Genomic DNA, 27,725 nt, shown 5'->3' on the forward strand with positions numbered 1-27,725 from the left:
CCTGGCTCTCGCGTGGAATATCCAATTGGCGCCACGTAGGCGAAGAGAATAGAAACGACTGGCGCGCTTGTGTTGACTCGGCTATAATCGCGTAAGCAGTGTTCTACGCCAGTAAAGACGAAGAAGACTAACAAATCTACTTGTATAAGTTAAAACACTTTAATGTTTAGATATATAAGTATTTATTTTATTTTTTACCATTATATAGTATATTTAATATTAATATTAGGTTCTAAACACTACATCTATACATAATTTTTCCATATTTTAATTCGTTTAACTAGAAGTATTCATTTTTGTCGCGTCAAACTAATTTACAATATATTATTTAAATGGTAATTTATGAACATTTATTCGCTTTAACCTAAATTCACTTTCGGAAGTTCAAAATACAGATAAAAAATTGCTAAAGAAATATCAAACAAAAATTAAGCAAAGATTTATTACATACATACATATTTATCATTTTATCACAATTTTAATAAATAAGAAATTATATAAGATATATTTTTAACGATTATACGATTATATGTAAGCATTGGTTGCAGTCAGATGCTTATGGATAGGTCAATAAAGTTTATTTATAACATTAACAATTATTTATTATAACTAGTTTTATTGTATAAAAGGCACAAACGCAGCTACAAATATACTAGTATTGAGAGACAACTTTATTACAGTGGCTAACATCTTGAGACATCCCGCTAGGTTCCATTACAAATCGTCTACTTGCGCTTTTGCGACTCGAGATATGTGGCGGTAAAGGTCAGCAGACGTTGGCGTTGCTTCAAATTGCGGGCGCGCACATGCGCTGAGTTCACCTCCTCCGTATAACTGCCTGGGAACCAGCCTACAACGCCATCGCGTATGCGCTCACCCAGGTACCAACCTAGAGGAAAAAAAATAGCAAAGTATTTCAATTATATAATTTTGTACAATTTCTTTGGTAATTTACCGTCTGGCAATTTTCGCGTTACGTTGACGACATCGCCAACCTCCAGACTCAGCGCATCCGGCTCTCTTGTCACGTATGCGTGCTTCGTTATCACTTGCGGACAGTCCCAGGATTCGTAAAGCTTTTCTCCAGGCGTCTCCGGCTCGGGCGGTCGAACTGCCTGCAACCAACGTTCCTGTTCGGAAACTGATGGGCAAGAAAGGAGCTGCAATACAACAAGTTAATAACCGTTTTGTAAATATTAACAAAAGTCGTTGACTTACTAGTTCCACAGTCTTTCGTTCATGATTCTCTAACAATGTCATCAATATTAGATTTTTGTGCGTCTGACTAATGTCTCTTAGATCGCCCGATGATATGGTTAACATGCTACGCGGGCAATAATCGAAGACTATGAATTGCTCTTCGCCCTTACGTTTTGTTAGTACGAGTAAGTCGGAGAAGAGGAATGCGTAGATCGCCACCTTGGAGAATTTTTTGCCGAACGTAAGTTTTACGTCGTCACCGCGCCAAATGAAATGCGTCAACTCGCCGCGCTTCACCAGGAAACGTGGTTTTGAACCAGCTGCAGGTACACCTACAGGCGCTATAGCTAAGGCACGTATCGTCGAAGGGAATTCCAGTTGACGCGCAATACGTTCAATTTCGTATGCTTGTTCACATCTATTCGCCGCCTCATTGCATTGTGTCACTATTTTATTCATGATGGCCAACGTCATTTTCCAGTTCTCGTATTCGTCATCATTGGAACTGACTTTACTGAAAACGGCATCGATTAGCAATGGCAAGCGCGTGATACGTTGCATGGGTAGCATGAGAAAAGAGTGTAGATTTAAGCCACAACAGGTGGGACTCGTTTCGAGTAGATGCAAGTTTTGCGCGAAGATACCGCGTGTCTCCTTCAAGCGACGCAATGTGCGGTCCATGCGCCCTTGATGTTCACAAAACGAGATGTAGACATGGAAGTATTTCTCGGCCATAGTATAAATACGTTTACTTAAACCGATCAGCATGATATTGTCTTGCCAACACGACTCCATTTCGGTAAGTAATCTTTCAGAACATTCATGCACGGGCACTATGTAGGCGAATAACGCTTTCCGATCGCGTGCGCTCACTACATTCGTATCCCGAAAAATGGGATGATTCATGAAATGACTACGCAATAAATTGAGCGATTTCAGATAGCTGGCCTCGGAGGTGATGATTTCAAATTTCGCCTCCTGTAAACTGCGTTCGCGTGGTGTAAGCGTGGCTGTGGGAAAATAATATATTTTGAGCTGTCAATAAATGAAAAATTACTTCGAATAAGTCGAGTACAACTCACCCAGCACACATGAGTTTATAACTTCCGGTATTTCGCTCCACAAGGTACGTGCTGGCCCGTTCTTTGGTTCAATTAATTGGAAAGCGCTTGGCCGCTGATGTTTCTGACTACTTATGCGTGCCTCACCACGCGTTCCATTCTGTCCAATTTCCTCATAACCGTCCGTTGAACTGTCATGACCCTCCATATCACGAGTGATCGACTGTAATTTTCATTTTTAGTATGTAATGTAATAGAAGTGGTAATATAGATAAACAAAATTAATTACCTCTATCTTAGCAGCGTTGTAGATCTGATACAGTGGTTCATTCTGGAACATGCTGTGTGGTAGATCATCACCAAGCGCGCCTTCATTACCAGTCGATACACCCGAACTACCGCTTGAACTTGCCACTGAAACGCCACTAGTTTGATACAGACCCGCCTCGGTGTACCACGAATTGCCGTTGAAAACCGACGATCCATTTTGACTCATTTTACTATCGTTTAGTGAAATTTCTGACTCATTTATCAGTTCACTCGTGCCATTTTTAAAAACACCACATTCAGCATACCAAGAGGTTGTCGATGAAGCAACGGGTGGCGGTGGTGGGGGATCCTGTGGACGTATGCCAATCGTTGTACGTCGCCGTTGTGAGTTCAGTGCTTTCGCTTCTTTTTTTGCCTTGCGCGCTACAGTTGAAAATCTCTGCGCCTCGGGTACAGGCACTGTGGGCGCTGTGGGCAGATCACCAGATGAGGCTTTTTCTGAAAAGCCAGAATCTAATTCTCCTGAGCCACCGTATGTCGGATCTTCAACGTAAAAGGTGCTGCGTGTAGGCGACAACGATGACATTTGTTTCATATCAAATGTGGAACCAACTAAACTTTTACGCAAACGTGATTTGAAACTTTTACCCGATTTCGATTTGGAACGTAATGTGGCAACATTCGTATCAGCTTTCGAATCAGTTTGATTAGTGGGCGTTTTGTCTGCTGCATTAAGTGCTTTATCATCTACTAAAATGGCTGGTGGACTGTGGAACTCTGTATTTTCGTAAATGTCTTGTTCTTGTGACGCGGTTGGTGTCTTTTTCACATTTTTCTGTGTCTTGGATTTAGTCTTTGGTGTATTCTCATATATATTGCCACTAACGTAGAATTGTGTAGAGTTCTCGTAAAGTTTTTGTTGACTATCACCGTACTTAGTTTGAGAAACGGGCGATTTCTTATTTGAGATGAAATTCTTCAGTTTGCGTACAATGGCGTACACTTGATTTGTGGAAGGAGGTGGATCCGGGAGCTTTACATTACGTATATCGACGCCGCTGTCATTGTGCTACAAAGAAAAGTTAAAGTGATTAAACAGTTACCAAAACTAATGGTAGTTCGTTTCAGTAGGAATGGGTACATCCAAATTCTCTAGTATTTTTGGCTAAACCCGCGCACATGTTTACTTTTTTTGGGAACATTGCATGGGTTGCTCTTTTTGAAAATCCCAAACGAATGTCGTGTCGTTTACTTACATTTTTTATATTCTCCTCGGTCTCATAAATTTCATCAGTATCCGTGTCGAAAGAGTCATAATCATCCGATACTGCCAGTGTGCCGAGCCCATGCATCGAGGCGGAGTATTGTTTACTGCGCTGCGAGCCATTTTTCGTAAAATGTGGCACATCTTGACTGTATTTATTATGGCTATTTGTACGCTGGTCAGGTAGCGTGGAGTGGCGTTTATTTCCCAAAGGCGACAAAGTCTCATAGTAGTGATCGGAGTCATCTAAAATGAAAATAAATAAACGCAAAGATCAGCAACGGGCAAATGGCACATTTTAAACTCCAGAATATTTATAAAAATACAATTAAGCACACAGTTGATAAAACCTTAAGATGTGGAACGAACCTATGAAGGTGCTCACAGTCATCGACTGCCGTGCGCCACCGTCATTGCCACCCTCAGTAATGGTGGCGCGTACAAACGATAGCCGACCACAGCGATTAATTCGTCTGTTCGCTTCCTGCTCGGCCTGAGTCGTTGTGTTTTGATATATGGGTTCGCTGATAGCATTGTGCTCGTTGACGGCACTATTCAGATATACCTGACTGGCCGGACAAGTGATGTAGACCTCACCGACTGCACGTGGTCGACGTTTACGCGGCAGCGTGCGCAATGTGCTGCAATTGCTTTCGCCTTGGCTGACATTCGTTGGCGCTGTTGCACTCATTTTATAACCGAGTTCATTTCCATATACACTTTTTCTCAATTTTCTTTTATTTCTATTTTATTTAGTTCAATTATTTATTTTGGTATTTTGTTGTATTCTCCTTCAGGAATATCTTTTAGTCGAATCATTGTAGAAACAAAAAAAATACAAACATAAAAATGTAGGTTCATGCAGGTCAATTGCACGTTGCCTGACATTCTCTTCGCGATTTAATCAAAGCTCACTCAGACATGCTTTCTCGGAGACACACACACGAATGCCTACAAACTCTGAAATTCTAATTGGTATTAAGAATTCTCCCAAACAAACGTCGGTATCGCATATGCTCGTATCTGCCTTTCCAATAAAAGTAGTTACCCCTTAAATGTCGTCTGTCGCGAAAAGTTCAATTGGTTAAGCTGGCAATATTTCTCAATTAAAATCAATTGTCTACCGGGTGTGTAACACTTTATGTTATATGTACATAAGAATGCGGTTACTTCTGTTTTAAATTTGTATTTTGTTGAATTTTATGTTATATAATAAAAGTGACGTCTACAGATATTACTTGGTTTTTGCGATTGTTTGATTTTAATGGATGCCTCTTTAAGTCAGAATTGCACTGGGAAGTGTCCTGAGTAGGTTTGAAGTTATAACGAACCTAAAGCATCTCATACATTGTCTTCTCTGTGAATGTGTGAACTGTCATGGCGGAGTGGCGCAGTGAGAATGCGTTACGAAAGCTCAACAGAGAAACCCTGCAATGTGCAGTTCTGTCTCCTTTACTCTGGATCTTAGTGGTAAATGACCTACTGAAAAAACTCTAGCAACGAGACTGTCGAGTTATAGCCAAGCTGTCAATTAAAATAAAATTGAACTGATTTTATTTACCAGGGGGTTATGTACTCCTTCCCTTATTGGAATGCTCTCACTATGTTGAAAAGGTGAAGTACTTGGATCTCATCTTTGATAGAATGCTATGATGAGAGCCCAACGTCGAGAGGCGAGTGAGTAAAGGGTTGCCTTACTATGTAAACGAGCTATTGGCTCCAAGGGTTATGCTTTGGCTTTACGAAACCATAGTTAAGTCAATTCTGTTCTATGGTGTGTTTGTCCGCTGGAGGCCGTTCGGTAAAGCCATAAGCGCTAAACAGCTGGAACTTATTTAAGAAGCGATTCACATTAGCATCAGTGATGCACTACGTACAACACCACCAATGGCACTTAATGCCATTCTGCATATGAAAGCCGTGGAGATAGACGCAGATGTATTACTGTGTATGTTGCTATCAGGTTCCAGGGAACTGGCACAGATTATAAGTACCAGAGAGAGACAACCTGAAATCCTCTTTCTCTTCGATTGCATTCCCGACAACTTGGACTTTTCCGCGCACATAACTCCGACTGGGATGGGTGGGTTTGAGAGGGAGTCTTTTGTCGGGAACTCTCAGTAACTTTTGTTTCAGACTGTCAGATCACTGGAATGTCTTTCAAGAAAAAGTGACAGCCCCAAATTACATCAGATTGGGAAAGGGCAGGGATTAGCCTTTCTTCATGCATTTGGGTCCTAGATGTATGGGTTTCGAGCGAGCTCGGCAAGCGTTGCTCAGCATGTTGATATGCGATGGTGTTTTTCATCCAAACCTTTCAGTTCTGGGCAGCACAATGGTCAAACGTCTCTGGCAGCCCATGTGAAATTATTTGTTTTCTCACAGTTATATCAATGAAAAATTAATAAAAACTGTATTAATATTGTAGGTAACCAAACTTTTTTATTAGCCCTTCATTGATGAAGGAATGGTAGAAAATATACGAAATAATAGTGCATATAAAATTTGTAATGATTTTTGGCAATAATGTAGTTTGCACAATTTTTCAGCGAAACCCATAAAATTAACAAAATTTTACACGAATTTCCCAATGTATAAATACTACCCAATTTTGCCTACTCATTTCACCCTAAAACATTTTGCGTATACTGTAGGTCAAAACACTTTGCCGTTCGCTTTGTTCGAACTAATTGGTTTTTGTTAAGTGCTTTGTAAACTATTTACGAGTACATTGAGCGATGGATCATTGGTGAAATAATGGACTCATGGTATGTATGTATGTCGAAAACTATTATTTGAAAATATTGCAATTGGTGATTAATTGAGCATACATTTATTATCACTTCTGCGTAAAAATTACCGTTTTTTCGCACGTGAGTAAAAGTTCAGAACATAAAATTATTTTATGTTTTAATGTATACAAGTTTTCGTCATGGAGGATGAGCGTTTGGGACCCGCCACGTAAAAAAAACACTCTCAATGAAAAGAAGAAAGCAGCCTTAGATAAGATACCCCCCTTTTGATGACGTCCACTGCAAACATGTTAAGGATGACGATTTAAAAATGCTGCTGGAATGTCTGGTCTCTTAATTGGAAAGGTGCCGCTGCCCAGCTGCTTGATGTCCTCGTAAGAGAAAGGTTGACATGACCGCCGTTCAAGAAGTGTGATGGACGTTCAGAATTGAGGTCTTAGTTATCGAAGGAATCCCACACTCTCCCGCAATTTTCGATCTAATTTAAGGAAAGGTGCTTCTTTTCTTCTTCTTCTTCTAAGCGCCATATTAACTGGTAAATATTATAAAACATAGTGAGCATTTTTCATACTAAAATTTAAATATTCATCATCCTAAATCATCCGTTAACTTTGGTTGCAGCGAAACTATAATGCCCTTCACAAATACATACATATGTATATATATTCTATACAAAAACTTGATTTTGTTCGTTGCAAGGCAACTATACAAGTATATTATAGTGGTCCGATATTCGGTTCCGACAAATGAACAGCTTTGGGAGAAAAGGACGTATGCTAAATTTCAGATTGATATCTTAAAAAGTAGTTCGCATATATACAGAAAGGCAAATGAACAGTCGATCACCTCTTTCAAAGGATTGGTTCGGACGAAAGGAGAAAATTATGCCAATTACTATGGGATAAGCCTCCTTTATATCGTATTTGTATAAAGTCCTATTGAGCCTAGTGTGTGAAAGACTGAAGCCAACCGTAAACAAATTGATTGGACTCTACAATTAACGAAATTCACCATGCACCTAATCTTAGAAAAGACCCGTGAAAAAAGGGTGGACCACACCATCTCTTTTTAGATTTTAGAGCCACCATCGACAGCATGAATTCTATGCCGTATGAATTTGACATCGCTGTAAAAGTACAGATTTGTAAACTGTTAACCAACATCATACGCTCCGTCAGGTTGGGAAGGATGCGTCCGAACCGTTCGATACCAAACAAGGTTGCAGACGGGGAGAGTCCCTATTATGTGACTTCTGCAATCTATTGTTGGAGAAAATAAAACGGCAAAACGGAAAAAGGACAATATTCTTTAAGAGTATAGAGCTGCTGTAGTTCTGCTTTTTCCGGACAGAATAAGGAAAAAAAAGGGATGGGTCAGATGGGTCAGAACAAGGTGAAGACGAAATATCTTCTCATATATCATCCGGAGGACTCTACAACGACAACATCTGATAAGACGGCGTTAGGAATAATCGAGGGGAAGGTGTTTCGAATGATTTATTGTCCTTTGCGCATTAACAACGGCGAATATTGCAGTCTATGGAACGATGAGCTGTACGAGATATACTCGTACTTGTACACAGACAGAGGTTAAGGTTCTTGTTGATGGATGTAAGAAAGCACTCCAGCTTTGAAGATTTTCGATTCAGTAAACGCTGGTGGGAGCAGAAGAAGGGGTATACCTTCGATCCGTTAAAGAGATCAGGTGGAGAAGGACCAGGCTGCACTCGGTAACTCTGACTTGGTATCTATTGACACCAATTAGCGAAAAAAGGAACGACTAGCGCGCTGTACGTTGTATCTATGCTAGTAAAGAAGAAAATCCAAGGTAATTGGAGTTTCGAAAATGCTCGTGTGTATGCTTTTAGCCTGTCCTCAAGCTAAAATACGTTTTCAAACAAAACATTCCAGTTTATACCCTACAAAACGGAAAGCTACATTTAATTAGTACAACTCACATGCGCGGTATATATATTTTTTTTATTTTAATTATATATACCATGTTTCAATCTGAATATAATTTAACTTTATCAAGGTCATGTAATTACTCATAAAACTGGTAATTTGTGGAATTATGTGAGTTTCGTCCATATAAGCAGGTGTAATTGTTAAACAGTTATTCAGATGGACTATTTTGTTTGTAGTAGTTGTTGTTGGACAACTTAATTAAAACAATGCCAAGTTTGTTTGCATTTATGGTCTAATTCATGAGGGTAATTGGGTGCAAAATGCAAACGTTTAAAATGTATGCACATATGTCAGTAAATATATACACTTATTTACATATACATAAGCCAGTATACTCTAGCACACTATTCGAGTGAGAATTTCAGCGCAGTACATATGTTTACATACGTATGCATGTACATAGCGCCAGTACATAAAGATCACGTTTGCAAAAAATGAACACGGAAAACTAAAAAACGCGCAACTAAACCAGAGTCGACAAATAAAAAACAAATTTCAACAAAAATGCTTATGTTGTTGCGTCAAAACTTGAAATGGCGCGCAGCTTCAGCGTTGAGGAAAGAAGAGGGAGGGCAGCATATGGTCACAGGCATACAGGTGAGCAATGAACCGGTCTATAATATCGACACCAAGCTGAGCTGACGTTTGGTTTTATTTTCATGTCAATTTATTTTATTTTTAAACTTCAATACCAGCGCAAAATGAATTATTATAAGCGCTTGTGTGTGAGTGCAACCACGAAACGTTACCGTGAACAGTGGTTTATGGATGAAAAAATATGTAAAAATTATATATTTATACCCTAAACAGGGTCAAGTTTTCCGCGCAGTTTGTAACACCGGGTACCCTATAAAATGTATACATACTTATATAAATAATAAACATGATGAGCTGAGTCGTTTTAGCCAGGTCCGTCTGACTGTTCGTCTATAAGTCTGTCCGTATGTGTATGAGGGAACTGGTCCGTCAGTTATTAATCTGAAATTTTGCACAAGTTCCTTTGTTCTCAAGAAGCTGATTATTGTTGTCATATAAATTGATCGGAATCAAGTGCTTGCTTGGAAAGCTTTTTCATTTAACCCCATATTTCCACGAAATCAGGCATGTGTCCTTGTGCCTAAGGAAATAATGCAATATTCGACGAAATTGTTCGAATCGGATCACTATAATATATAGCTCCAATACATATGAACGAAATTAAGTTTTTCTTTTTTAATAGCAAAAGCAATGAATATCGTGATATTGTATGCAGCATCAAGATGGATACAGGCGCTGGACATAAAATCATATGCAAGACCAATAGAAACATTGTAAAGGCTTTTTGCAATCCGAGTAATAAGTATTTTACGAACGAAAATGAAGTATGCCGAATATTGACATGAAGGGAGACGAATTTGCGACACTATATCAGCTATCAGAGTGGAAAAAGCGGAGAGAACCAAGAGCCTTACAATGTGGCAGCAGTTTTGGCAAACCTTATCCAAATGACGATGGACCCACAGTCTGATCCCAGACATTCATTCGTGGATAGACGACATGGGGACCTGAATTTTCACCTAACCCAAATACTGAGTGGCCATGGATACTTTAAAAAGTATCTATTCAAAATTAATCATGACGTTAAACCGTGTCCCCCGACGTGTACAGAGTGCATAGAAGACTCTAAACACGTAGTGACCTCGTTTTTTGAACGTAAGGGAAAAGTTAAAATCTACACTCGGTGGTGGTGAAATACTTTACTATGTGTGTCAAAAAGCTAAGAAACTTACAATAGATTAGGAGTCGGTCAGGCTCTCCGTACAATAGAAGAGACTTAAATGTTTTTTTCTCTCCCATTAAGTTTTTGGTATTAATCCGGTGGTTTCGTGGGAGAGATATGAGTTGGGCGTAGGTTGGTTTTAGCGGATTAAAGTTCTGCTCTCCGGAGTTTTATTTCTTCTAAAGAACTTTTTGCATTTGTGAATGGTATAATAGCTGCGGTGCAACCGAAGTTAATTCTTTTCTTATTGGTAAGTTTTTTTTATATGTAAGTCTGTTTCATGAGCAATGTACGTTTTGTTCTTGCAGAAAGCGCAGTCACAGTACTCAAAACTTTGTATTTGTAACCAAATTTATGCAAGTAATTTTCTGAGAATTCATTCTGCGAAACTTTCAAGTGAATTTTCGTGGGGAAAAATGTCGATAATTTTTTCCAAAAAAAAAGCAATATTAATTTGCAATCATACCGTTCCGTCTTGTCGAATAAATAAAATATTCGTACAATTTTGAGTTGTGTCATTTACGAATTAAAATACTCATATACATATATACATACATATGTACATGCATGTGTCGTAAATGAGTTTTTCTCGCATTTGTATCTTTTCAACAAATGGCTTCTTGAGTGGGATTAATATCTGCTTGGTATTTCCAAAAACTGGACGCAAATTAGAGCTTACTCAAAATGGTAAAATATATAGAAACCGGATTTTAAAGCAACATTGCTGCTGACTAAATTTGTAAAGACTTACCAAACTCAATTGATTTACTGAAATATTTTTATAGCTATGTATGCATCTCTTTTTGTGTTATTTGTGCTAGATGACAAACCATCGAATAATATAGTTTTAACAGAATACTATATGGCAACATTAAATTTGAAACAAAACAAAGGCCCTCCTTTGTTCTCTAATACCAATTTACATTTTTGATTTCGCAATTTGATTGCATTTAATTCTACCTTGGAAAATAGTAACGATCTCTTCGCCCTTAAGTAGTTTATAGTTAAGGTCATCTCTGCCGTATATTCGGTATGAAATGAAATCTCCTCAAGTATCCTAATCCTTTCGGAGTGGATTTGAAAGCAAGTGAAGCAGTACCCCTTTATTTGCCGTTTAGAAATTCTCTGGCCGCAAGCAAGCAAAGCCAAGCAAAAATCAGATGTCATATACCAGGCCGACTGTAAAGTTCGTAACCTTTCTACGGCAAAGCCACAATAATTGATATGTTTCATTGCTAGTTCTAACGTTCAAAAGCCACATTCCCCCCAGCGGGCAGTGGGTAGAAATTGTCCGCGGTAAGATATGCCTGTCGTAATAGGCGACTAAAATGCAATATGCACTATGTCTATTATTTGGCTTGCCTCGAAATATCAGCATAGTCAGAAATAGTGCTATAATACTCAGCTTGAACTGATATTATAGACTTTGAATGAGATTCCTTCTCGTGAAAAGACATTTGAAGTTCAAGCGAAAAATGTCCCAAGCAAGCCAAGCCAAGCAAAAATCAGATTTGGAGGTGCCATATATTTGGCAGACTGAAAAGTTTGTACCCTCTCAATGGTAAGACCACAATAATGCATATGTTTTATTGTTAGATCTAATCTTCAAAAATCCATTTGAAGCTCAAGCGACAAATGTCAACAGTCATTGAGTTTAATGGGTGCTCAACTGATAGTAGCAAAAGCTACAAGGTCTGACCGGAGACATAAATCTACCACAACGGAGAGCAGTTAGCCCTTGGTGTTTGCTCCAATTTGCTCATTAGGTTTGGTCTTTTGGGAAGATTCGTGGTGGCTATGGTGGAATTGAAAATTCAGTTCAGTGTGCAGTCGTATTGCGTCCGGTTGCCGGTCCTACAGCACTGCAGAGGTTTTAGGTCGGCCTCACACCAGACCAAGGTGGAAAAGGTATCCCTTCCACCTGACCAATTGGAACCGAATAATACTTGGAGAAAGCTTGCATTAGCTTGCTAAATGCTGCACATGCCATGTTAGTAGAATTGACGATAAACGCAATGGCCTACTTAAAGAAACTGGATGACATGAAAAAGTTAACAAAAATTTTTGGATGATCATAAAATAGGATTGGTGAAGATAGACGTCACTAACGGTATTAAAGGAATGAATTGGACTTATGTTGTAAGGACGACCGCGACCAAAGACAACAACGAATTGATGACTTTGAGCTCTCTGAGTTACATTAAGATATCTAACAGACTGATCAACATTAAGGTATAGAGTCCAGCGTATGATTTGAAATTCTTATATGAGATACATGGTGGCTAGGCGAGGATTTGCCACGATTTTATCCGTTTTACGCACAAGGATATATTATTGTCGGAAAAAAACCATCTACTATTTTAAATTTATTTTGTTATTTTCTGTTCAAAGTGGGTGTGGTGAGAGCTCACACGATTACGACCAAAGACAACAACGAATTGATGGAGCTTCATCATAATTTTAGTGTCGATTGAAAGAAGTCCAAAGTTAAAGCATCTTTACTTTGAGATCACATGGAAAAAGGAAAAATCTTCAACAGCAACCAATTTAATGCATTATTGGAACTTATGAAGGACGAAATCGGGAAAAAATTATCCAATGTGAAAAGGAAGAAATTTAGGTTGGTTTAATTCTATATGGCCCAGTTTTGAAATTGAATATTGCTAGCCCATGTTACCGTTGGAAGATCTATGTAGTTGTTGAACGATTCGTGATCTGAAATTGGAAGGTTTCTACATTGATTCGTTCAAGCCATTAGAACAATATCACCCATTTCAGCTTCGGTGTATTATGGTGGATTATTTAAAGAATATTCAACTACAAGTTGAACAGTGAATATTGTGGTAAAGTACTCCCATTTTTATCCAAATAAAAATATTTATGAAAGATAATAGAATTTCCAACGATTTCATTTTGCTTCACTCGGAACTTGTACTTAAGTAATACTTTAGCATAATATAACATATAAAGCCAGTACAATAATAATACGAAATAACCTCTCGAACTTTATACTACACATGGGCAATAAACATCTTAATCTGTTAATGGTGTCCAACCATACTCCGTAAGTGTGTGCTTGGCTGTGCATTGTTCGCATGATATATAAACCTAGAAACGTCATTTCATTGTTTATTGTGTCTGATCTCTTCATGGTTATGCCGCTTCTTCACAGCGTCACATCGCCGCATCTACTTACAAGGTTAAACGCGAACATGAACTGACCGTTTCTGGCATTTCCTTGGCGAGCAACACGACAGTCGCCATGTGTAGTCTGTCTGCGTTTACTGCTACGCATTCATAGGTTATCTGTCAATAATTTAATTATACATAAGAGCAGGTACATAAGTGAGCTTATGTGCATATATGCATGCAATTATATGTTTGTTTATATTTTTGCAGTTTTTTGCAAACCATGAAATGCATTCGATTGTTGCTGGTGAATCCATTGACTTGACTTGGCAGTCAAGGCATTTTCATTTCCATTTCTATTTTAATTTGCTTCGTTTTACGTTTTATTTTGAAAGTATTTCGCCTTTGTTTGCACTCGCCTTACTGGCAATTGTGGCAATTAATTGCGAATGCATATTGCAACGCCGTTGCATGTTTACATATGTGGCTCATACGAGGTGGCATCAATTATTGCCAATATTTGTGTTGCACTCAAATGAACGCATATAAAAAGTGGCTTCTTTTTAAACAAGACTTTCGCCTACCTGCATATATGTATGTACATATATATTGTATTTTTATGTGTTTTATTATCTTCAGTATGAATTCTACGCAGCTCAAATACGCAGTGCGTGCACATTAGGGGGGTTAAAACATAAGAAAACAAATAAATATAATATAAAAAAAATTTTCATTTGGTACTATTAAGTGCTCTACATTTTTTCATAAACCTAACTTAGGCTTAAGGGGTTACATGGGTTTACGGGTTTCAAAGAATTGATTTTTATTATCTTATTAAATTCTACAACACCTCTAGAATACTGTCCTCAATTTTCAAGTTCATCCGATTAATTTTTTCGGTAATAACAACTTAAGAACTTGTGCGCTCGAGGCTAGCTAGGCTAAATGCGCCGTCTTTAAACTTGTTTTTCTCAAAACTGTGGTTTTGAAGTCGGTTGGCAAGATTTCTCGAGAACTACTCTAGCGATCTTCATGAAATTTTACATAAGTCTTTGAGTTACAATTCTTAAAGCCTTGGTTGTAAGTTTTATTTCGATTACATTTATTTGAAAAAAGTCGAGAAATTTTCGTGTTTTCCTAAAAATGTCTCGCAAAAATCTGATTTTTAGTTTTTCATTTCCTTCGTCCAAGTTTTAAGTTAAGGTTTTAACCAAAACACGTATTTTTTCAAATTTTTTGGCCGAGTTTAAAATAGGTTTTTTCAGATTTCAGAATTTTTTTGTTAATAGTGTATGTTTGTAAAAATAAAAATTCTAATAAAATACTCGTATTTAATTTTTTGTATGAGAAAAAAATTGTTGAAAAAAGTACCAAACGAAATGAATGGTTTTGTCTGACCCACCTTAAGGCACATTGCGTATAGGCAAGGAGTTACAATTTGTTTTTGTCCAAGGTAAATATTTATTTGCCAGCGGACAGTCCTCATGAAATATATTCAAGTAAGTATTGATATGAATTTACGATGTCGTACTGCGAAGATAGTGAGCTGCATTTCCTGTTAATGTGAACATGATCACGAAACAGACAGTTTGCTTCCAGCTACGATAAAGACATTCCAATCCTTTTACGTGGCAGTGTTACTGAGCCAGATAATGGAAATCGTGGATTGTGTTAATTTGTTATGAAAGTGAAAAACCTGAACTAAATAGAAAGACATGTTTTACATTTTACTATACGTTTAATACGAGTATATTAGTGTCAGTATGCGCAACAGACTTAAGATAATGTATTTTGATATTTAGTAAAAAACTTGATATATTTCCATAATTATTTTACCGTAATTAAAAGCATCCGGTTCTAAGATATTGCTTCAGTTAAAATACAATGTCGGTTCTCATGTAAGCTGGTCAGAATAAATATAATTGTTGCCATTAATCTATTATGTATTTCTATACTATATTAATATATATGTAAAACTATACCTTTAAGTTTCTTAAGACAATGTACCACTAAACTAATAGCATTAACATTGTATTAGCCATATTAAAATACAACAAACTATATTTATTATACCCTGAACAGGGTTTGAACAGTTTGCCACTAAGTTTCTAACAGCCAAAAGGAAACGTCGGAGAAAGTAGGAGTACCCATCGGACCACTGTAAGATATGCCTGTCATACAAACTGATCCATAAAAATGGAGCTCTTATATGGAAAACCTTGACAAAATATCTTCAAATCTACGCAATAATCACCGAAAATATTTCTTTTTACCACTATAGCGTACATTGTGTCAAAAAAGCACACAGTAAGTAATTAAATTCCCAGGTAAATGTTGTTTCAAAAAAATATATTTTGCTAAGTTGATAGGACTGTTCTTATTACTTTGCCAAATATGAACGCGAACAATAAATAAAAATGTCGAACAAAGAATTTGTCTCAAATTTTGTATTTCTAACAAAATTGCATGTGCGAAATCGTTGCGAATGTTGGAAAAGGCGGTGATTCAGTTTTATCAAAAACTCAAGCCTACGGGTGGTACAAAGCCTTCAAGGCAATCGAGAGCTCGTTGAAGACATACCTCCTTCTGGACGACCTTCGACCTCTTCAACTAATGACATTATTAAAAAAGTAAGGATATGGTGCTTAAAAATCATGAGACAAGTGTTAGAGAGCTGGCAGGAGAACTCGATATCTCTCGCGAGTTCTTTCGAATGATTTTGGTGGTTATTTTGAGTAAGAAACGCCTACTTGCTCGACTCGTCCAGAAAAAGCTGAATGTTTCTCAAAAAGAGTACCGTAAACCTCTTCACACATGCTTGATCGTGCGAATTCCCATCCCATATTCGTAGAGAGCATTATAACTGCCGATGAGACACGAGTTCATGAGTTTGTCATGCAAACGAGTCAACAATCATGCGAATTGAACGCGTTTGACTGGAAGTCCATCGAAGAGATTAAACTAAATTCGCTGAAGGAGTTAAAGGTTATCCCAAGAAATGTTTACGAAAAGTATTTCTGGAACTGGAAATAAATATTGATGAGTAATTAAATATCTTCCGTATTCAATTTCCGGGTACTTTTTAGTCACAATATATAGCTGCCATACAAGCTGACCGACAAAAATCGAGATTTAAATCTTGTGTACCCTTTTATGCGAAAAAAATTGCAAATGAAAACTATCCGAATGTCTTATAATTTTTTAAGATATTTTTTATCAAATAATTCATATTTAATTTTATTTTCTTTAAGATAGAACGATCTTTTCTTGGCTTGAATTATTACATTCAAATTGTTCAATAGCAATAGAAGAACTACTAAAGATCGTTCTATCTTAAAGAAGTTGAAAGATTTAATAATTATTTGTAGATCAATTTCATTGCTTAAGAAAAATGGTAAGGTATTGACTATGTTTATAGCCTATTCACACAGCCAAATTTAGTACAATAAGATTATAATTGAGAAACCAGTTTTTGTTTTTTTTTGTTTGACTACTCGATCAGCGATAAGTGCGATTCTGTTATACTTTCTGCTTTTCCTTGTTTTATTTTTTTCTAGTAATTGAAATTTATCAGCTGATTGCTATTTTATACGCAACCAAATTTACAGCCTGGGCATCAAACGACAGAGTTAAACACAGCCAAATTTACAGTGTGGACAACAGCCCGCAGAGTAGCATTCCAGGTTCAGCTCGATTGCAATTCGCTTGAGAATTAATGTAGTAAAATCTTAGTTTTATTTTGTATGGAAAATCGATCTAAATTAGCACTTTAATCGAGCAAAGACCGGTTAATTGATCAATTAAGTGCTTTTCAGGCTATTACTCAGAAGTGAACGACAATAGGGAGAAAAAATCTACCATACGAACAATAAGATACCGAAACAATAATATTCAATATTTGGTTAGAAAAGTTCTGAATTTTTCATATTTATATTTGATTTTTATTCAACTATTAGAAAATTACAAATTCGTTCGATTTAAATCGTAATATTGGGTGATGAAAATATCTCATATTGAAGCTTCATATTTAAAAATATTGTCATCATTTGCACGAATATATTAAATTCGTACATATTTGGTGAAGGATTAAATTTGGGATTGAAATGACTATCTCTAAAAGGTAAACAGTATCAACAGCGGCTTCATACTCGTACAACGTTGCTGCAATGCTTGAAAGACAAAATCTCTTAAAAAGGACCTCATTGGTTAATGAAGAAAATGCTCATCGATCAAAAAAATATATTATGCCACAAATTAATGAAAATGATCGCTCAATTTCATGAAGTGAATTCATTTCTTTTACCATATTCTTGGATCTCACCCCCACCGAGTTTTTACTGTGCTTGTACATATCTCAAGATACATACAAATCTCAAAATTACCGGTTTGAATTGCAGCGGCAATCAAGAATTAATCACTGAGACTGATCAATCTTACTAATGATACCTACTTTTCTTTAAACTGATGTATAATTTTCAGCCACTTGCAAATAATATTTTATGAAGGTGATACACTTGACTATGGCTGCCACTTAGAACATTTAGCAATCTGCAGCTGCTCCACTCAGTCCACCAGCTAAAGCTATTTTTGCAATTTTGCTGCGGAAATGTAAATTTTCGCGCCAACAATTCGCACCTAGAGATTAACGGGCTCTGCTCAATTGATGCACAAATACAGAGATATGTATGTATGCTTGAATTTGGCTTTGTAGAGCAACGTAATGCAAAATATTGCTTTTGATTTCATTATGACGTTTCCTCTTTCATCATCGTTGAAAAATATATTCTGTTAATTAATTAACAAGCGTGTTGATCGTATTAATGAATGAACTTGTTCGCCTTCAAGTATTTTCACTTTTCAGTCTACGAAGATTTAGTTTGTGGCTATTTTTCAGACCATTAATTTTAGTTCCTCTTTTTGCTTCTTCGTAAGTTCGTAATTGTCTGCAAACTCATAGAATTAGGCTCATTAGCATATTTAGTTTTCTTGGCCGCTTTGAACTCCACTTTTTGGTAGACTTTCAATTTTTATGGTGAAGTCGAAATCGAAAGCGAGTGTTCTTAAAAAAAGTGGTAAAGTCGTATATTTTGATAGAATGAGTAATTCTTATTGTACCTGTTATATTTATCTTCATAAATATTTTATTTGGATTTGAGATAAATTTATAATTTAATAGCACATAGTACCGTGTTCACTTCGTATGCGCCTCATTAATGTTGGGTTGGATATCAACTGCATTTTGTTAGGGTTTTGATGTGTTAATAATTTTTATCAATCTCTATCGAAAAAATGGAATAAGGAACTCAAAGTTAAATAGTAAAATTAATGTCAGAGTTAAAATGTGAAAACATTCTTTAAAAAAGGTCCCTTATATTATAAAAAATTGTAGTCAAAAGCAAGTATTTATATAACATAAGCTTTATAACCTAAATATGTTCTTAGTTTCGCTAAATATTATTCTAAATCTAAAGATTCTTATCCTTGATAAAACGCTTTCATGGAGGCCATATATTGATAAGAGAGTACCGAAAGCATCGGTTGCCTTATATTGCTGTAGAGAAGCTATGGGGAAAAGGTGGAAACTCTCACTAAAGTTAGTGTTTTGGCTATACGAAACCGTTATCAAGCCAATAATGCTCTATAGTATATTTATCTGTTGGAAAGCGTTCGATAAGGCTACTTCGGCTAAAAAGCTTGAATGTGTTCAAAGAGCGGCTCTTAACAGCATATTCGGACAACATACGGACTACATAGCACACGTGGACCCTGCTGGCATTTGTATTGCTCTAAGGCCATGAAAAGTAGGTTTGTGATTGATCCAGAGCAAGAACACGTCGAAATTCTCTTCTTCTACAACTACTACATTCCTGAAAACTTTGATAAATGCGTCGCAAAAGCTGTTCATGACGGTTTTTTCTCTGCTCACATGCCGACAAAAGAGATGTGGATGGGAAGAAACTGCTGAAGAAGAGGTCCAGTGAGCTTTTTCACGGGCGGATCAAAACTGGGAAGGAAAATTGGAGGGGGAGTTTTCAGTAAGGAGCTCTCCGTCATTATTAGCTTTAGGATACGGGATCACTTTAGTGTTTTTCATACAGAAGTGGCTACTATCAAAGTTGCGGTGGACCTACTACTACGAAGTGCAGCCTCTTTTAATTGGACAGCGGATCAGTAAAACTAGCGCTAAGTTTGTTAACTGTGCATTTAAAGTTAGTTAAGGAGTATCTGTCTTCACTAGAAATAGCATCAAGCTACTTCATCATCAGAGTCATCTGGGCGCCTGGTAACAGCGTAATCTACCGATGAAAGGCCGATGAGTAGCCACAAGGCGCAGCATTGGCGTCTTGTGTTCTAGCACTAGACCAATGTACCTCGCGTGCGCTTAGCAGGCGCTGGTCATCAGTTACATATATGAAGGAGGGTGAGATGAGACCGGTAGTATTTCCTTTACAAGAAGACATAGTTGTAAGTAAAATTAGCCTTCTCAATAAATTTGTGCTAGGCTCTAAGCGCTTCGTTTGTCTGTAAGATTTCTACAAGAGTCTTATGATCCAGTATATTTGGAAAGATCTTTGAAATCTTACCTTCTGCAAACCAGAAGACATAGTCGAAGCTGAAATTAGCCGCCTCAATAAATTTGAGAGTCTTATGATCCAGTATATAGGAGTTTTTAGGTACCAAAACGAACCAGGGTTCTAACCTTACCAAGTGAGATACCTCTTAACTCAACTTACTCTTTTACTAAAGTAGGTCACTATTCCTGATAAGAATAGTCGACAAGTTCTATACAAACTTAAGAGAGTTATTATTCCAAGATCTCCCAAGAAAGCATTATGTCTCATATAAAAATCAAAAAATAAAATAAAATTAAATATGAGCGAATCGGAATCGATACAATAGCCAGGCGGTTCGCCCTAATACCACACCTACTCTAGAGATACAAAAAGTGATAAGTATGAGTCAGATAAGCTTCGTTCTAATTGAAAATAACCCAATTCTAGCACATGGGTGAGTTGTGATAAGAGTATATACACCTGTATAAGTACCTATACATCTTTGATTTGGATATAAATTGTACATATACTATATACTTATAGATATTAGTAGCAGATATTTATGTTATGAGTCAAAACAATTGGTAACCACGGTGCTGTGCAGATTTTGTAACTAACAGTATATTCACTTGTTGCTATGTAATTGAGTGTTTTTTTATATATTCACATATGTATTTATGCATTTGCTACGTTGAGGTCTGTCGCCCACCCAAACATTTTATTTGTCTGAATTTAAAAAGTAGCAAATAGAAACCAACAAAACTTCGAATAAACCGTATTAACAAACAATGGCTTAAATATAATGCAGCGGCGCCTTTGTTGGTGTCGAATGCGGAAGCCGGCTACGCCGTCATAGACACGATCACTGAACTTAGCGTTCATTAATTTTTTCAGCTTTGTAAATAGGTTGGCTTTTTTTACAGTTTGCTTGTTTGCAAATCGCCTTCACTATCGGTTTTATGCGTCGTTTTGTTATTTTTTTTTGTTAATTTTTCGCATTTTATACAGTCAACAACAAAAAACAAAAAAAAAAGCAGAAAAACCTCAAACAGCAAGCGATACAACTTTTCCGCGGCGATTATGGTGTTTGCGGTAAAATATGCAGTTTTTCCTGCATTACAACGTTACAACGGTAGTTTGCGAGCTTTTCCATTATGACAATTAACGCTCAGCGCCGCCACTTCTTACAAATGCCAGCTATGTTAGGCCATAAGAAATTAATAGAAATGCATATGTATGTCTGCTACACAAATATATAATTGGAAGCGCTGAAGATCGCATGCAAAACAATAACTTCAGACAAAATTCAAGTTTTGTTGTTATTATTGCTTTTCGCCAGCGTACGACTTCTTCACTTGTGAATTTACGCCATAACGCGATTTCATTTTATTATGTTTCAAGGTTCTTTATTTAATTTCACTTTATTTTTGTATTTATTATTGTTGTTTTATTTTTTTCGTGCGTATTCTTTTTTTCATACTTTGATCCACTAATACTGGTTTGCAGTCCTATCAAAACGGGGGCTTATTAGCACTCGTCACCGCATACATATTTACCTTGTTTGTTTTTATACCTGCGTCCATGTGTATGTATGTATGTTTGTGTATGTATGCATATGTGTGTATTATTTGTGTTTTTCTTTACTAGCTGACTTTGTATCGTTTCGCGTTTCGTCATCGCGGCATCGTGCGCAAACTAAATGTTCAACTACAAATTCGAAGCGCTAAAGTTACCTTTGTGCGCTCGCGTTTGCGCTCATTGCTTCGATGCCCAAAGGTAATAAATACATACATATGTATGTATGTTTATGAGTGCTGCAGCGCGAACAATGGCCAACAGCACCAACACACAACAAAGTTCATACTTGTGAACAGATCACAACAAAAATGATCGCATCGGTTACAAAGTGCTTCATAATACTGTAGGTAAGGGGATAAACTTGGTAGGGGCGCGGTTGTGTGGGTCAAAAATAAACTTAAGTAAGCAAAAACGTTAACTTCGAATTTAGCGAAGCTATAATACCTGCACATATACAAAAATTCCTTACAAGAACTTTGGACGGTCAGTTTGCATGGCAGCTATGTATGTACATATATGCTATTGTGACTTCATCTGCACAATTTCTTCGGAGATTTCAGTACTACTTTTGGTAACAACCTATGCCAAATTTCGTGAAGATCTCTTGCCAAATGAAATAGTTTTCCATACAAGCACTTGGTTCCGATGGTTTAGTTTGTATGGCTCCAACCAATGAGCAGTTTCTTGGTGAGAAAAGATCGTGCGCAAATTTTCAGACCGATATCTTATAAACTGGACTAGGTTCGCATGTACATATAAAGACTGACGAATAGACAGACAGACAAACATTGCTAAATCGACTCAATCCATCACGCTGATCATTTATATAATTTATAAGGTCCCCGCGTTTCCTTTAGGGTATTACAAACATCGTGGCGAACTGAATATACATTGTTCAGGGTATAAAAACTTGTTTTTGTATGTGTAGGATATTTTTTGTATAAAATATAATTCCCTTAGTGTTATATAAAATATATTTCAATATTACTGCGGGGAATGAGTTCCCTAGTCCAACAATTGGTTTTGGATTGAACGGCCCTGAAACTTAGTTCTGAAAATACCTGAAATTTGGCACTTTACTATAATCTATTTGGCCAAATAATGAAAGAGAAGACTTTATCCTTCCTGAGGGTTATCCCCATCTGGAGTAATGCATTTGCTCGATAACGGTTCGATAGTGTGAGGCTTCGATCTGTTGGATTTGTGATTTTGTTTCCATTTTGATCTCATCATCTGCGAGCCAGTTTTTAGCTGGCAGCCAAATCTGGCAAATAAGCGGTATGGGAGACTAGTTCATAGTCTATTTTCTCCATACGATCGGTTGCTTCACCAGCTGTTTTATATCGTTTTCTTTTCTCATAAATAACTGGCATTTATTCTGAACTATGACTGGGCTGTCAAAGTTGACCGTTCTTTTCTCAAAACTTTTCAGGTTCGTTTGCTCTTTTCTCAGACCTTCTAACTAGAAAGTGTTGCACTTTTTCCAAACTTCTCAAAACGTGAGAAGAAGTGAGAATGGCTCAGCGAATGTTTATTTATTCTTTTCGATAGTTATTTTTTAATAAAGTTCTTCTAATAGTTATAAGGAAGAAGTCAATTTAGTTATGCGCAATAATGAAAATTGCGATTGTGAGGTTGAAATTCAGTAGATTTAAGAAAACAAAGCGCTATTAGTGAATTGAATAAATTTTTCTGCTCATGCATAGCCAGCTCTCTTCTTCAAATCTAAAAAACAAAGCTTGGTAGAATGCAAGAAAGAGGTTATATTACTCTCTTCTAGCGAAATCAATCCGCTAACTGGACTTTTGTTTTTACAAAACTCCCTCTCTCTCTCTTTTCATTCTCGACGTCACAAAGCATTGTATTCCTCTGTCAAAAGCACTTCAAAGTAATAGTGGGACGAAACTGTCGTAGTTTATATGACATCATTTTAGTTCCGGAACTTTTGTGTAGTTGTTTTATTAGACAGCACTTCGAAATTGCAGTTGCTAGAATTCACAAGCTCCATTACTTAGCCTAACCCAGCCGATATGACATTTTTATTTCGGTGTAACTGTTCGCTGCTTCGGATTTTCACATCGGTGTAACTGTTTTGAGAGGTATGTGAGCGCCATACGTCTATAGTATACAATAAACCATAAGTTTATGTATCATCATGCCCAGTTGGACTACGAACCTAACCTAACCTTGCACATTGTGCCCCAACTACTAACTACGCCACTGTTTTTTGTTATGCCCGTAAGCGTAGCTTGTAATCATGTTATGGTGGCTATACGCCTTTATTGCATCGCTGTGCGTATACGAATATTATTACTGCAACAAAACTGTTGCTTGTTGTCATTGCGGTTGTGTATTTGCAAACAGTTACTTTAAAGTTACAGCAATACCACAGCAACATCTTTTTTATATACACACACACATTTCGCACTCATTTGACCTTAACATTTCGATTACTTATTTATACGAGCATATTTATTGCATTGCTTTTTAATATATTTTGGGATGGGAAACCGCAGAGCTTATTGGCGAGATACACATAGGTATGTATATTGGCAGCACGTTCCGATATTTGCCACATTTGCAAATGTACATATTTCTAACAATTTTCCCAAAACGTTAGCGTCAATATGAATGCCACACGCGTACTTGCATTGCGAAAATTCCGAAAAAGCGCAAACACAATAAATACCAGCAAACAGCGAACCTGTGCGATCACTGCAATTGCGACGGCGAAATGCACTGTAGGTCCAAACTAGAAAAAAACCTGAAAGCTGCTAATGCGCTAACTTTTTTCTCACTTTTTTCCATTCACTGAATCACTCACTACACTTGGACAGATCAACTTAGCCGTGCGATTGGGCGCGCGCGCGTCTACTTCTACGTCCAAACGCTCGAACCGGGCCCGTGCGACTGACTACGCCAAATGCGCCAGCGCTCTCTGCGCACAATGTACAGGCACACATATACAAAGGCAGTGTAAGGGTGGGGTGTCTATAGTACCAGCATTTGTGGACTACTGCCAGCAAAAGCCATGGGGGAATCGTACGTTCGAAATGCTTCAGTGATCGCAGTGCGCTCTGCTGCTCATGCACAGGCTCCAAGCCAATTGTGCTGCTCTCTGCGCGTATAGGCGTAAGCTTTTGTGAGTACCTACTATGAAACATGCACATAATTTATGGGATTATTGCTATATGTGAGCTCAATAGACTTTAAATGAGATACGCGATCATTAGACATCTGGTGGATACACTACAAATAGCGAAACACGTATGATAATGTTTCAAAGTCAAGCGTTTACGAAAGTGCGGCAAACGAAAATCGCGTCATCCGCGTTTCAGTGAGCTTATGCTTGGCAATATCTGATCATGCTGTTGTCATTTCGCTGTATCAGCGCTGTTGATCTTCACGCTCTCACTCTCGGTGTCTACATCTTGCCGGTTTTGCGTATTTTAGAGTGTGATGTGATGTGCTTATGCCTGCTACTGGCGCATGATGCTTATTAATAACAAGTTTTATTTTTATTTTTTATGATGCAAACGTGTCCCTGAAAGCTTTGAAAACATTTAACTTTTGTTTTCTAAAATCAGTTTACAAATCTTTAACTTTCGTCTTCTAAAGTCAGTTTACAAATTTAAGTGCAGTTCGAAGATTTTTAATTGATCTCTTCACTTTCATTGTGCACGTTCGTTGCAATCAGTTAACTTTAATACGAGCATGAAATATCAAATGTGCATTCCAACTCTTCGTTACAACCGCTGTAATTACAGTTTACAATTTATACCCACACACATATGTACATACATATATAAAATATTCATCAATAATGCATGCGCTTAGTTGTTTATGAGTTTATTGCTTTCTCCTTTTTCGTTTTATTTACAAAGCGTCGTGTTTGCCATTATGTTGTAATCGCATCGCCCTGAATATCCAAAAATCGCTGTTACCATTTATGTTCTGTGTGATTTATCGCATATTAGGTAATGTAATACAAATTCGTGCCTCGCAGTTCAAACAAGATCACCTTCAGAAAGTTGCTGTTAAGAAAGCTTGGCTTACAATTTGTGCTTTAAGCCACTGTTAGTGTTAATTAACATAGCAGTCAAAGAGCTTTTTGAGCTTTGATGTTTGGAATGTGGGCTGTGAAAACATTTTACAGAAGCTTAAGAGTTTAAAGCTTATTTTAACGGGTATCATATTTATGAAGTAGTTCTGTTGTGCCGATGGTTAGCCAGGAAGGGCGTGTTCACATTATTCATTTACCATATATGTATGTATTTTATTCCATATGGGAAGGTCGCAAGTGACATCGTTCCATTTTATGGGCTCTTGAAAAGTTCCAAAAAGATCTGATGTTTTTGAGCCAAATTTTGTTCAGAGATGAGGCCTATTTCGGGCTCAATGAAACGAAGTGCAACCTGAAATGAATCAAGTGCTGCCATTTCATTGAGAAAAAACAACGGTTTGGTGTGGTTTATGGGCCGGTGGAATTATCGGCCCATATTTCATCAAAAATAATGGCAGTCCGAAAGTAACCGTCAATGGCGACCGTTATTGCGCCATGATAACCGACTATTTAATGCCTGAAATTGAAGGTTTCAACAAGAATCGCATCCATCAATGCATTTATGAAGAGAAGACTTCGGTAAGCAGAAAATTTCACGTTTTGGACCGGTCGATCGTGTGATTTCGCACCGTTCGACTTTTTCGACAGAGAAAGTGGGAAATCGTATCCTTATTCCCTTCTAACTAGCTTGGAACTGCGGTAAATATTGTTACAGCGCAGTCCCATTTTCGAGTATACTCTCAAAAGCCAAATGACTCGTTATACTAGCTGCAGTTTGTATATGCTATTTCTGAACCTAAATAGTAGGTCTTTTGTTCTTTTTCCGCCATATTTGTTTTCATACTCTTGCAACCAGTTGCTACAGAATATTATAGTTTTGTTCACCTAACGATTGTACGTATCACCTAAAACTAAGCGAGATAGATATATGGTTACGTATATACATACATATATATAAATGATCAGGATGAATCCGGTTGACTGTCTGTCTGTCCGTCCGTCCGTCCATGCAAGCTGTAACTTGACTAAAAATTGAGATATCTTGATAAAACTTTGTATGCAGGTTCTTTAGTACAAAGAAAAATTCAAATTCGTAATCGGACCACTGCCATGCCCACAAATCGCTATTAACCTAAAACCTATAAAATGCCTTAACTAAGCACTAAATTAAGATATAAAATTATAATTTGGCGCAAGGGATCGCAGTAGCAAGGAGCACCTGTGGATACAATTTTTTTTAGGTATTTATTCGTGTAAAGCAGTAAGATTTAACATTTTACCGGATGTTATTAGCATTAGCTGCTTGAAAGAAAATTCTGTTCGAATGTCCCGCCTTTAATACAAGTAGAACAAGGCTAAAACACCACGAATCTCATACTTTTAGACATTCAGGTGAATTAGCGGAAATAGAAATAAAGCACCTTATCAGATTTGGCATAGATTCAGGGCGCGTTGTTGTTGACTGATATTCAATTAAAAGAGTTTTTCATCTGACTTCACAAAGAACTGCACATAACAGCCTAGTGCAATTCCTCGCCATGTCTAGGGATCAGCCATTTAGTCTAACCTACCTTAACCATGGAAAACTTTTTATTCAACAAAATATCTTCATAAAATTTTACACAGATTATTAGCCAAGGCAACACCACATTCTTTTAACAATTTATTCAGATCGAGTCACTATAAAATATAGCTGACATCTTTGTAAAAGATCGTTATGCCTTATGAAATAACATTAATTCGATTTCAACGTTATTTACATAAAACAAAGTTGATAGAAGAAGCTAGCAAAAAGTTTCCCGTTCGCCAATTACGTTTTCAGATTCAGTTATACACACACTTGTAGTTGCCATAAGAAAAGCATATGTGAAGCATATTACTGTGCTCATACTTTATTATTAAAATATCCTTACAAAAATGAAAAGTTCAACTTTTCTTATGACGCATAACTTCAAAAACTACAAATTTTAATGAAAATAATGAACATTTTTTTGCGTATGCACTTCCTTTGAAGAATGTTGCTCATACGCCACAGGATATGTGCTTGGAGATGCAATTGCTAAAAACATCTTTTATAATTAAGTACAGTACGGAAATGCTCAATATTCTTTCCCATAGATTTTTTCA

The 27,725-nt window shown here is 37.1% G+C and overlaps 1 protein-coding gene across 8 annotated transcripts in view; it reads right to left on the bottom strand.

Annotated features, from left to right (window-relative positions):
• Positions 1-243: 243 nt before the first annotated feature.
• The window catches only part of LOC105224774 (ephexin-1), a 100,993-nt gene continuing 73,511 nt past the window's right edge, over positions 244-27,725 (bottom strand). For 2 of the 8 annotated variants that reach the window (XM_049458275.1, XM_049458276.1), the window contains exons 4-9: positions 3,788-4,041; positions 2,551-3,600; positions 2,283-2,484; positions 1,219-2,210; positions 956-1,160; positions 244-889 (exon numbers count right to left, since the gene is read on the bottom strand). In XM_049458275.1, coding sequence (XP_049314232.1) covers positions 726-889; positions 956-1,160; positions 1,219-2,210; positions 2,283-2,484; positions 2,551-3,600; positions 3,788-4,041 — 2,867 coding nt within the window. In that variant the 3' untranslated portion in view covers positions 244-725. Of the gene's footprint in view, positions 890-955; positions 1,161-1,218; positions 2,211-2,282; positions 2,485-2,550; positions 3,601-3,787; positions 4,042-4,164; positions 4,599-24,224; positions 24,526-27,725 lie in introns of those variants that run through there. The other 6 variants (XM_049458279.1, XM_019989722.3, XM_029549640.2 and 3 more) reach the window with 6 other exon arrangements.

This window comes from Bactrocera dorsalis, chromosome 5 (genome assembly GCF_023373825.1).
Source record: "Bactrocera dorsalis isolate Fly_Bdor chromosome 5, ASM2337382v1, whole genome shotgun sequence".
Taxonomy (NCBI): Eukaryota; Metazoa; Arthropoda; class Insecta; order Diptera; family Tephritidae; genus Bactrocera; species Bactrocera dorsalis.